Genomic DNA, 13,381 nt, shown 5'->3' with positions numbered 1-13,381 from the left:
TACGCAAGGCGCCGAGGGCCGGGAATCTGCCGTCCGAGCGGTTACACCCTGTCTGAGCAAAACAGAGTTCGAGCGGCACATTCATTTCTTACGCCTCTCCGCATGATAATGATCGAAACACCACGTCCACCCTATTTTCAACCATGAGGGGTTACTACATTTAACTCTTACGCGATTATTAAAAAGGTTAAATCTGTTTCTCGCGATTACCACCAGGGGATTTTTTTTCGGTTTCTGGTTAGCCAAGAGAACATGTCAAGCCCCCTATCTTCATCTGGTGCGCTCCCTGGCTCTGCCCGGGCCTCCCATTGACCAAACTCTCTGTATACACGGCTCTAGGTTTATGGATTTCCCCGAGTTTTATTTATCCACTAAGCGACTGGGGCACAATTAGCTATGTTATGAAAGCTGGAATACTTCCCTATCGCATTTATACTCACGGACAATGTATTATAATTAAAGGAGAGGATGAAGACGAGAACTGTACGTTTAATTGTGGCTTGGATTTTCAAATGTTTATTAGGTCCAACTCAAGGACAACGGAAAAGTAGGTGACTGACAAGAAGTTATGTATGATAATACATTGCAATTGTAGCACAATAAAGGCCTCCAGTTTCCTAACTTGTCCCCTCAACCCCTGTTCTTTACCGACTAAGCGACACAAGGTCCCCCCCATATACGCATAACATGTTCCTACCCTATATATTTTAATCAGAGTGAAGAAAAACATTAGAAAACATAATATTAAGTTTATGCTTGAGATTCGCTAGAGCGATAAACAGAGTCTGTTTGCTCGAAGCCGGTTAACTTTAACCGGGGTCAAAAGTTAACTGCCCTCCCCTACTAGGCACCTACAAGTACCTAGCCAAGTTTGACGAGGGCTGGATGGGCGACAGCTTCATGTTTTATTAGGGGGTTGTAGCTGCTGTAACCTACTGGTTGTAGCAAATGTAAGTGGCTTTCGTGGAAAATTTACCGAAAAAGGGGAGACCCAAGAACGCAGGTTAGTGGGTTTCGCGACGAAGCGCGGCAAAAGAAACTATTTTTGTTGCTCGTGGTATAGATGTGGGTAAGGTAGAAATAATTTAAGCCTTTTTAGGAAAATGTCGAAATGTTTGACTGTGTGAGGTGAAAACAAGCCTCGTTGAAATGTCCTTCCACGTTCGAAAGAGAACGACGAAGCTCAGTTCTAGAAATGACGAGGAAGAAGTGAGTAGTGAGAGGTGGGCGATACTCTGACAGCATGATTGACCATCATGTAAGGACACCATCCTAAATTGAAAACCGTGTAATTCGGCTCGAGTGAAAAAAAAAAAAAAAAAAAAAAAAAAAACCTATTACTAAATTACTCAAGCACCGATGAGAGCGTTTAAATGGTTATTCCACGCTCTGCGGCTTGCCTTCCCCGTATAAAATATTCAAAGTAAATAATCATAAAAAGGCTTTGGCGAACGCGCGTGCAATACAATATTTGTTTCAGGCGTCTCCTTCAGGACAGAATTACTACTGCAGACGCCAGCACGTGCAGCGCATGTAACCACACTCGTAGCATGCACCTTGGTGTGTGGAAAATTTAGCGAAAGGTGTATTCGGACGCTGTCTGCTTCTGCGTGCTATCAATACCCGGCCGATACAGTTAATGAAATCCACTACAGAATTCCACAGACATTAGGGAGTTTTAGAATAGCGCACGCTAAAGCTTTGCGTGCGCAAAGAATAGTGTCGTCGCCACTGCGCATGCTCCGAACGCAAACCAGGTTTTGCGCTTTGCGTGCGCAATTTTAGCGTGCGCTATTTCTCGGAAATAGCGTGCGTACGCAAAGAGTCTTTGCGCTTCTCCTAGGAGGATTCGTGATGAGAAGTTGGCTAAATCCAAGACGAGCACAGTTAAAAAAACATGGCGGCTTCCAGGATTATGTCGGCGGCTGTTTTGGCGGCGTCGTGAGTGCGACGTCGGCGGTATCCTCGCGACTGCAATTTTCAATACGGGACGACATTGTACTCGGTTTGACAGCGATTACCGACAACTTGATGCTTGCGACGCGCGAACATTTCACGGCGAAGGTATGATGTGCGAAGGTCAGTACACGAGACCTCTCTTGCCGAGGCGACGCAAGCGGACACGACCGCTCAACCGCTCACGTCGCGTTCTCATGTTTAAACAAATTAAAATGCTACTCCGGACCAAAAAACTCGTTTTTTTTTTTTCTAAAGTTACAGCATTTCGTGTGTAAAATAAAAATTTTTACTGTATCTTGGTGGCGTCGCAAGCGCGAGATGCTTGGGCTTTTGCGTCGCGGCGGAGAAACGCTATTCTAAAACTCTCTTGCGTCGCGTGCGCTCATACAAGCGCTAAATTTAGCGCTAGCGTGCGCTAAAATTGCGTACGTTATTCTAAAACTCCCTATTGACATACCGACAATTACCGCGTTCATTTGGGATTAACAGTGGCCAAATTCGAAAAAAAAACAACCTAATAATGCGGCGAGGTCATTCCTTATGCTTTGCGATTTAAGTGAGGTAAGGCAAAGGAAAGCTTTCTGCACCATTCTTTGCTGATCAACGCGACCGATATAGCAGCTACTACGACATATCAGTTCCAACACGAGCGACGTTCGCTCGAATGGGGCACCGCCAAGTTTCCACGCTTTCCATACGCCGCCGGTCACGTATTCTAAAATATCGACTCGTAAAAAGACACAGTTAGCTTTTAAACGCGGTTAAACTTAATCAACTTCGAGCAAACGAGATCAGAAACAGCCGACACCGATAAGCCCCCGCCACGTGCAGTAAACACGCTAAGGTGCATTTGGCCACTATTGCTTTGGCAGGCATTCAATCTCACAATGCACGTGGAGTAAGCACGAGTGATCGCAAGCCTTCAAGAGATACCATTTCGTGCACGATGTACTATAGTTAGCAATATGAGCAGAAACAGCGCTCCGGTCTGTGCACGGTACTACTTGCGCCGCCTGTCGCATCGCTCCGCAAACACGGCTCACCCTGAGGCTAAGATAAATTCTTACTTGCGCTTACTGCACATCTGCACTCTTCCGGCCGCCTGCTAGCGAAAATATTGGCCGACGGAACCATGATCACTATGCGTGTGCCGTGCAGCCCAATGTTCACGTTTCCAGCTAACATGCATTGCAGGGCATTTCAAGAAAGCGCCGTAGTAGAAAATGCGTTGTCACGCTCGTATCTCCTCGAGGAGCGTTGCCAGACGGAGCTGCCTTGGCCCCCAAAAGGTGTCAATCTGAATATCATCGAACACTTTTGGAGGCGCACCAAGCTAGCCATGTCACTGCGTCCCCTCTGCCGCGCCACTGCCGACGAATTGTGGGAAGTGGTGAGACGTGAATGGGCTTCGGTCCGAGCCAGACTTCCTGGCCGCGCTCTATGATTCCTTACCAGAGAGGATAAGAGCCCTGGTCGCAGATTAGGGGAGAATGACGCGGTTATTAACTTCTTTCGTATGTTTTACTGCGCCTCGGTACCCCACCAACCGGACTTCTGCCGATTGGAACAAAGCTTGCTGCTACGGTTGCGACACACTGTTTGATGGTGTTAACCAGCGCATACTTTTGTGTAGTGCATCCATGTTCCTAAACTTCTTGTATAGTGCAGTTAATCTTCCACGCCGACTAATAATCCTTGGTGTCTGACATTGTCCGCCGCGAATATTTTTTTCGATGAAGTTTCAAGGTCCATCTCCTGGCAAATATATGATGGTCACACTTTATTAAGACTAGGATTTTGTAAATAAAACGCTGGTGCCTTGTCAGCAGCTTGTTTTGCTTGAAACAAACACGTGCGCCCGTAAGAAACAAATACCATTTTTGAGCATTTTCACAAAAAAATCAAGATTACAAAACCTTTGCTGTAACATGTAGGGTTACCGTTTGTTTAAACAACTGTGCTCAATGAAAGAGGAAAAAAAAAGTAAATACCATGGAGCTGGCCTAAATCCGGTATACAGATTTTGGCCTATATATTACGATGTCCTGCTCTGTGCATGCACTTAAGTCAAAGAAAAACAACCTGCAATGTCTTTTGATGTGACTTTCAAAAACGATAATTGCAGCTGCGGTTTAAGATATCTCAACATTTTGTTTCATTACCAGTGAGCGTTTTTTCTACGCAATTCTACGCGATAGAATGAAGTAAAACAATTGGAAATAGGACGACAACTGTAATCTCCCCCCCCCCCCCTGCACACACGCCCGCTGTCGAACACTCCCTTTCGCTAGCACACGGCAGGAAGACCGCAGTGGCGCAGCGAGCACAAGTGTTAATTTATCTCGGCCTCAGGGTGCGCCGTGTGTGCGCGGAGCAAGGCGACAGGCGGCGCAGGTAGCACAGTGCGCCGGCCAGAGCGCTGTTTCAGCTCATACCCAAGCAGCACGTTGTGAATGGGCCATCGCTGGGAAGTGTACTATGGCCAACCAGATTTTCGATGGCCCAAGCTTGGCCAAAGTGCTCGGCAATAGCAGTGTTTTCGTCCTCGTCTGGTGACTTGCCATTCACTTTATGCCAGTCGCTGGCCATTCACTTTAGGCCAGTGACTGGCCATTCACTTTAGGCCAGTGACTGGCCATTCACCTTTGTCCAGTGACTGGCCATTCACTTTAGGCCAGTCACTTTCGGCCAGCCACTGGCCATTCACGTTTGGCCAGCCACTAGCCATTGACTTCCGGCCAGTCACTGGCCGAAAGTGGCTGTAGTTATACACTTAATACATAATTTATCACAGACCGCCAGAAAATTTGGGTGTTGCTCAGAAGACTGTCAAGAGTTTCGGGAGGTCAAGTTTGAGAACTCAACCCCAGAAACTTTTACATAGTAATGACACGCGAAGCTGATGCAAGGCTGCTCAATATTTATTGGACTTTTTGAGTACTAAGTCTTACGACGCTGGTTGCGACCACCATTCCAGTCGTCGTGGGTTCAGGGATGGTATGTTGTCCCACCATTAAGATCCCCCGGTAGTGCAGCAGTAAAAAAAATAAAAAGAAGTAACTTTAGGTGAAGGGACAGTGCAACAATAGAGAGTTTTAGTAGATCGTTCCGATACCTCCGATAGCCCCGATAACGGTACTATGGATGCGCAAGGGAGGCGGTAGCGGAGTATCGGGTATCGTTATCGGAGTCATGGGAGCGATCTACTAAAACTCTCTATTGTTTGGTTACAATACTTTTCACTTTACACAAGCTTACTGGCACTAATGGGAAAGAGAAGCCTGGAGTACACAGTCAAAGTTCTTACACACTTAAGGGTGTAAATCAGTTTGTCCCTGGGCTAACACCCTTATGGCGTTCAGGCAAGCACCCTTCATGAAGGGTGCTTGCGAACACCCTTGGTAAAGGGTGCTTGGCATGAAATGAGCACCTGCTGGGGTGGCCCAGTGGATGCTGGGCCACCCCAGCCAATCTGGCGCCGGGAGGGTGTCATGCGACGTTTTGGTTATGTGGAGTACAAGGTCACATGACGCTCCTCGACGCTGGATTGGCTGATAGCGTCCGCCGCGCTCGGACGAAGGGTGAAATGAAGTATAGACCCCAGTGAACATTTCATTTGAATGTGTCCAATACACATATCAGAACTTGTAAATTGTACAAAAATCATATATGGTATTGCATATTCTTATATTATTATTACGTGATTTACAGCTTATCATGTTTACTGAACACATTTACACTTTTTTCACTTAGAGGGATTGCCACAACACCACATACGAGGCATGTGATAAAGAAATATTGAGTCACACTAAACACAACTCACTTCATGAAGTAATACAAAAGAGCTCCTTGCAAGCCACATCATAACCCCGTGGGCAATTGGGAAGTGCTACGGCACCCCCCTTTCTCGAACTCTAAGTGAGCAAGCAATGGCCCCAAGCATCGCACTGCATGGCTGAACCATTGTGAACATTATGGTCTGCCACAAACGAAGCATGTAAAGCTTTCCTGTATGGAGATCAAGTGACATGTTTTGTTTGTCTCAGAGGAATGCAGGCAACCCACGCTTCGCTTATCACTTGTCTCCTACGCGCATCTGGCTCAACACACAAATCGCGCATTGTACCAAACGGTCCAAGAAGACGGAAAGGAAGGACTCCCCTCATTCTCGGACCCTCGTTCGTGCAACCGGAAACAGTCATTCTCCCCCTAGATTAGCCCGTCGCTCAAAACTCGAACAAAAGTTGCTTTCCCCACCCCGTTCAGCCCTAAGCTGACAGTGTTGTGGAAGCTATGTGCTCCTTGGGCCAGCCCACGTGGGCCAGCCACAAGCTCGTCACGCCACGGGTACTTCGAACGGCTCGGTTGTAACGCGCTGACGCTATTGACACCACCACAACGCTGCCAGCGCCACCAAGGGCAAAGCTGATAACCACGCCTGCCTTGCTACTCCACGAACGCGGGGAATCTTTTCTTTCTGGTTTTGTTTGCGCCGGATATCCCATGACGCATCGCGCTCTCCGTTCGCTTCTTTTTGAGCGCTTGCTCGAGTGCACCGTTTGAACGAAAAATATAACCAGTCGTTCAAAATACAAACGTGCGATTATCATTTACGGTTATTATCCCTCATACTTGATTCACTTCCGAACGAAATTTGAATATTTCAATTTTTGTTTCCGTACCGCTTTAAAGAACACAACTGTGATGATGATTTAATGAATGATGATGATGAAATAATTTTGACTAAAGAGAGTGACCACAAGGGTATACTGAAAGACTCACTAACAATGATGAAACCTAGAAATCTATTAGTGCCTTCCCTGTGTTTTGCCATTGAGTGGAAGAAGTTTCTTGGCCTGTCTTTTTCTTAGAAACAGGTGTGATGCGTCCGTCTTTTTAAATCTTGATGTCGTGCATATTTTTTATTTGCTAGGTTGAAAGCTCAAGGCATTCCTTGTTGTTTGTTCAATCACATTTACCCAAATGTTAGTAGGTTGCTTTTTTATGTTCACTGTCCTTGGGTATGTCAGGGGTTGTGAACAGTAAAACGCTGTAAGGCGCAGGAAGGAATTCCCTTTGTAAAGTGGTGGCAAGCAGAAGAGAAATTGTAAAGACTGACTTCATGTCTTCCCCTACGTTTTCTTTTTTGGGTCGCCTATTCATTTTTTGCCCATTAATACTCATCTGTGTTTGATACTTCTCTGCGTTTGTGTCATCCTTCAGAGAACCCGTCTTTAATAAATTATTTGTTTGCCTGTTTGGCTAGCTTGCACCCTCGTTCTTGTTTATTAATAAATGACTGTAGGATTCAACTGTAGGATGACTGTAGGATTCAAGGACCGTGTTAATGCATACTAATAAATAGCAGCATACTTTTATTGACTAGTGCTGATGATTAGACTAGTTAGTAGCCAATTATTGAAAAGAAATCATGAAGAATATGGGAACAGAGGATATGAACACAACACAGCGCTGTGTTGATCTCCTTCTTGTCCGTGCCATTCACATTCCATGTTTTTAATAACACATTTATTAATAATTTTCTGCTTGGTATCATCTGTATAGGGGTTCGCTGGAACGACCCATGTGCTATTGCATTCACTTTAGGGCAGCTCCCCTTTCCTCATGGTGCCATCGTTCAGGAAGTGCAAGGCGGGTGTCACTCTCACCCTTGAGGTTCAGTTCCCCAGGTCCCCATAGGTTTCAAGCTGCTAGCCAAACTGAGTCAGGCCTTCCAGCCCTGCAGGAAATGTCAATTCCACTCTTTTCGACGTAGACACCCACATTTTGCGTGTACGTGAAAGAAGCTCCAACAGAGAGGAAACAAAATGATTGGCCTTTTTTTAATGCATCCTTTTCTTTTGCTGAGAACATACATAAACGTTACACGCTATTGTACATGCAGTGGTGCGGCTTAATTTAGGAAGAGCACCTTTTTTCATATAACTTTTATATAAAGAAAAATCTCAATATAATGGGTCGGGCATAAATGGTTGCTATGAGCTGCCCTATACATTTACATATTACCTGATATCACCAAAAGAGTAGAGTAGGGTAGGGCTGCACTGCACCAATTACAACTTTGTAACCAATTAATAGTTGGCATTTATTTGTTTATTACTATAATAATAATAATAATAATAATGACAATTTTATTGCAAATGAACATAACGTATGTTAAGTCTGACCTGCCTAAGCCACATTGGGCTTGACTGGCAGCGTCTTAAAATCAGTGAAACCATGCCGTTTGCAAAAGGAAACATGTAAAATAAAATCCACACAAAATCAGAATAACAAAAGCAAACTAGTGAGCACTTTACGATCTAAAATTTCTCAGGGATTTCTTGAGCTTGTATTTTGTTCTTAAATTTAGAATACTAGAGGGTAGTTTGTTCATAAATGCTGGTACATAGTAACTTCGAGCTCTTTTTCCAAATCTTGTCGAACATCGAGGTATCCGGTAAGGCTCTTTGGGTCTAAGAATACGAGAAGGGACATATGGAACGTTAAATTGACTATCCCAAAAATGCCTATGAACAACAGTTTCCATCAAGAGCGAGTTAAAATCAGGCAAATGCAGTGCTTTAAACACATCAATGTCCTTATCAAGGCATAAATCATAGGAAATGTTCTTTAGCAAAGAACGCAGAATTGAATTAATTCTAATTTGCCAACGCAGAGAACAATGACCATACACGGTAATACCGTAACGGAGCACACTGTAAACAAGAGCATGTACAACAATTTTTCGAACGGATAGTGGCATAAAATATCTCATGTTGTATAGCAAACAAGACACTGCACGAATTTTCTTACACACATGAGCAAGATGAGTGTTCCAGGTTAGGTCACTGTCAAAGAATAGGCCAAGATATTTTATAGAAGATATATGCTGTATAGGCTCACATGCACATGATAGGCACCTGGACGTATGTAATCGTAAAGAGCAGGTCATATTAACTTTTTTCAAAGGGTTGTGGAAACATATTAGCTGCGTTTTGGATGCATTAACTTTAATTAAATTAGCTTCAAACCAGTCCATAGTTTTAATTGCCGCAGTTTGCAAAGACGAAAAGGCATCTGAATAATTGGACGCTCTAGATAAAATAACGGTGTCGTCAGCATATTGAAATAGCGAAACTGGTACCACCATGGATAGGTCATTAACATAAAGATTATATAACAGTGGACTTAAAACCGAGCCCTGGGGGACACCCGCTTTGATTGAAAAGAATCCGCTTTGATACCCTCCAAATGAAACACATTGACGCCTATCCTGTAGAAAGTTTTCCAGTAAATTTAGAAAAGAACCTCGAAAGCCTAACTTTGGAAGCTTTGTTATCAAAATGTGATGGTTAACACTGTCAAATGCCTTGCGGACATCAAGGAACAGTGCGCAGGCAACTTGATTCCGTTCAAAAGATAAATTGAGCCTGTCAGAAAAGTCCTCAAGGAGCAGTTGAGTACCTCGGCCTTGTGTGAATCCGTACTGATAAGGAGATAGTAAACTGTGTTTATCTAAAAAGCTATTCATAGTTATCCACATATGTTTTTCCAGGATTTTAGCAAAGCAAGACAGAATGGAAATAGGTCTATAATGTTCTACGTTATTTCGCGCGCCTCCCTTGAATAATGGAATCACCAAAGCTGTTTTCATTGCTAATGGGATGGTACCATTAGATATTATGTGATTAAAAATCGAAAGTAGAACAGCCCTAATCCCTTCAAAGTTTCTGCGCAAGTCATTAACTGAAATACCGTCGATACCTGGAGATTTATTGGGCTTAAGGCTAAAAAGGATTGACCTAAGCTCTTCTTCAGAGAGAAGAGGAAGATAAGCCGAGTCTAAGACACTTTTGTTTAAGGTACATGAAGCTGGGTGTTGCCCTGCAATACCTGATACTTGAGAAAAAAAATTGTTAAATTCATTAGCAATACTCTGTCCATCAGTAGAGAATTGCGAAAGAAGGTAGCTATCATTGCTTTTAGTGCACTTCTTCGTACCATGGAGATCGTTGATGAGCGACCAAGTTTTTTTTATATCAGAACGAGCGTCCCTAAATTTGTTTCTAAAGTTCATGCGTTTGGCCTGACGAATCATGGCATTAACCTTGTTTCTGTATTGCTTAAATTTCAATCGTAGCATAGTGTTACCGGGGGAGCGTTTTGACTGTGCCCATAAAAGATCTTTTTCTTTGATGGCTGCCAATATTTCTGAAGACATCCATTTCTGGTCTATGTTACGATGTTTAATTTTTACAGTGCGTGTAGCCGCCTTTTTAAAAAGGTTAAACTGAGTTACAAACTGTTCATAACCGTCAGCTGGAGATGTAGTTAGAAGAAAAGTATTCCAATCATGTTGCTCCACAAGTTTATCGAAGTGCCTGGGATCAACTATTGACAACTCCCTCACAGCGCCAACATAAGTCAACGGCTTAGATATCTGTGTTAATGAACAACAGACAAAATAATGATCAGCAAGTTTCGTTTCAATAATTGCAGACTGAATTACTACGTTCTGTGCTCGTACGTTTATATGATCAATGTTAGATACGACCAACTGGCCAGAGATGAATTCCTCCCGTGTTGCCTTCTGAATTGTTGCTTTTAGGCCCCATTTAGACAAAACATCAAGGTAGTCTGCGACTATGGTCACTGTGGGACGAAGTACGTCGATATTAATATCGCCGTTTACACATACAAGCTCTTCAGATGAAAGAGTGGACAAAGCTAAATCTAATTCGGCCAGAAATAACCGTGCATTACAGCACGGGGGACGATAGATTGAGAAAAGGACCAGGGATAACAAAGGAGTGCTTAAGTGCAGCGTAACTATTTCTGCCTGTTGGAATGAAAATTTTAACTCGGCCACCGACCAACTATTTTTTATAAACACAGCCACACCCCCTCCTCTTCCCATTGGACGAGTATAAGAGAACACCTCATAGCCTGGTATTTTATACTTAGAGAAACTGTCCGAAGAAATGTTAATCTCGGTCAGTACAAAAGCATCAAAACAAGAGCAAAAAGGGGAGATTAATGCGAGAAAATGGTCCCAGTATTTCCGGATGCTTCGGATATTAACATGGGTAATACGAAAAGTATTACCTTTGAAACTTGTAAAAAAGTTCTGTACTTCTGAAAATGAAACAAAAGTACGAAAGTCATCACAGTCCATAATCAGACGGTCCTCTCTGGATCCAATATCCTTTTAGTTTATCAGTTCAAGATCGTGTTCACAGCTGATGCGCACTGGGGTTGTTTCATCTTGCCGCTTGGCAAAGATCTTGCCATTTCGAACCCAAACATACTTGAATCTTTTCTCCTTTCCCCGTGTTCGAGCCTTCCAGAACAGGTTTCGGTTGATTTGGGTGAGATTCTCGTTAAAATAAAGCTGAGGTAAAGTTCCCGCTTGTGCGAGTTCGCGCAGACCGCCACGTGCCTTCATCCACATCTCTCGTGCAGCTGATGACGAAAATCGAACCAAAATCGGGGGGATCTTATCCTTTTTGCTTGGGAGCCTGTGGACAGCCACTATGTCAGAAGGTTGAAAAGATGTGATTGACAGTTTGTCTGCGAGGTCAAAGACGGATTTTTTTAGGTCTTCATTGGTTGACACCGGCATGCCATGGATTTCTAAATTAGGCAGGCGGTTGTACTGTTCAGCGTCGTTTAACTCGACCTGGAGATGGGAGATGCATGCAGCGTTCTCAGACACAACATTTTTCAGTTGAGTCATCTCTGCTTTCAGGTCTTTTATTTCCTTTTTACTTGTTGTCATTTCGACAAGTAGCTGGTCATATTGGCCTGAGTTGAACTCCACGGAGGTCTTCAGCTCGTTCACAGTGGCCTTCATTTCTTCGAATGTTGTTTTTAAGGTCAACAGGTCATTCACTTGGGCTGGTAGTCCAAGGAGACTATCTACTTTGTCCTTAAGTGAAAGAAGTTGATCCAGCTTTTCGTTCACTTCAGCAAACTGAGCTGACAGGTTCGCAATATCCAACTGTGAGGAGACCTTATCAGGGGCCGATGACTCCCGTCCGTCTTTCGCGCGACATGACCGACAGCGCCATTTTTCTCGTTTCTTAGTTCCCATAACCTGGAACGTAGATTCCGCCACACCTGAGCAAGGAGTACCCATGTGGTACGGAAAAGAGCATTCTACGCAGGTTAGAAAGCGTCCATCATCAGGCAGCAGTTTTGAACATGCTATGCACTCTTTCACAGGCATGGTAAAGTGGCAAACGAAAAGTGCGAATACTTGCTGCAGTTGGGTGAGGCAGACGTCTTCGCTTGTGATGACTGTTGCCGGTGAAAGCCACGCAGTTCCTTGAAGGCGCGGGTAACAGACGAGTCAGCTTCCGTGATGCGATACCTGGGTCGTTCTTAGCATATCGAGAACGAATGTGATCCCGTAGAAAGGCAGAAGTCCGTCACCAGACAGGAGGTCGCCGGATGATTATAGCGGTAGTCGAGTCCGTGGCACAAATCTGTAGTTGGCAAGTCACTTGTGAGTCATCAGGATTGCTATTCAAGATAATATATACAGAGCGGTGGAAACAAACGTTCGGATGCTACGGCTTCTTCTTCTTCTCTATCTATTGGCTATTATTCTTTGACAGAAAGAATAACCGGGCGAGTTGGTGTGGTGGTAGTCTTTGAACGCCATCAAATATTCAGGTTTGACATTAGTTAATTTTTTCCGCCTTTTTTCATGTTTTTGCTTTTTCTAGCTACTCTGATTTTTGTAAGGGCTTTCGCCACTACTAAAAAACGTGACATCTAAACTCCTTTTATTTTGTGCATCACACAATCGTAAACTTAAAAAGTGTGCCGGTTCGATAAACGCGAAGAGACCTAATTTCCGAGGGTGAGACCTCTAAAAACAATGGACAAGTAAAAGAAACAAACACAGGGCGTTGTTTGTCCGTTGTTTTTAGCGCTTTTACCCTCGGAAATATGACGAAGAGACCGCGCGTCTCAACGCACAGGCATTAGCATATGCAAAAAATCATGCTGCATGCTCGCTCTTGTAACGTTTTTCTCGCTCCCGCTTTATGAAACAAATCGATGGCGAGCGGCTGTTAAGACAAGACGTCAGAACTAGCGTGACCTGTGATTAACACTTTGGGACGGCGATTGAATGCTTGAACTGCCGTCAGACGGCACTTGAACGCTCCGCACAAGCGTCGTCGGACGAGCGCCGCACGACGGCGCCCAGAACATGCCCACGGTTCCGCCGCGCGGGAATCTTTCCCACACTGCGGAGCGAGCCACAGATTTTGAAGAAGATACGCTCTTTTCAAATAACGAAATAACACAGGGCAGAAGCATAGTTAGAATCAAGCATAGCTTAGCAAGCGCACGGTACACGACTAAGTTTGAAACAGCAGCCCACTTCGCAGAAACAAAAGAAAGTTGC

General features: G+C 44.2%; 1 protein-coding gene across 1 annotated transcript in view; it reads right to left on the bottom strand.

The window, feature by feature from the left end:
* The window catches only part of LOC120840788 (4-coumarate--CoA ligase 5-like), a 58,508-nt gene extending 46,408 nt beyond the window's left edge, over positions 1-12,100 (bottom strand). The window contains exon 1 of the mRNA XM_040211500.1: positions 11,402-12,100. Within this exon, the coding sequence (XP_040067434.1) occupies positions 11,402-12,100 (699 nt within the window). The remainder of the gene's footprint in view (positions 1-11,401) is intronic.
* Between the last annotated feature and the right edge of the window lie 1,281 nt (positions 12,101-13,381).

The sequence above is a fragment of the Ixodes scapularis genome, unplaced genomic scaffold (genome assembly GCF_016920785.2).
Source record: "Ixodes scapularis isolate PalLabHiFi unplaced genomic scaffold, ASM1692078v2 PGA_scaffold2__306_contigs__length_199485367, whole genome shotgun sequence".
NCBI classification, from domain to species: domain Eukaryota; kingdom Metazoa; phylum Arthropoda; class Arachnida; order Ixodida; family Ixodidae; genus Ixodes; species Ixodes scapularis.
The sequence above is the reverse complement of the archived record's forward strand: the minus strand, read 5'-3'. Positions and strand labels throughout refer to the sequence as shown.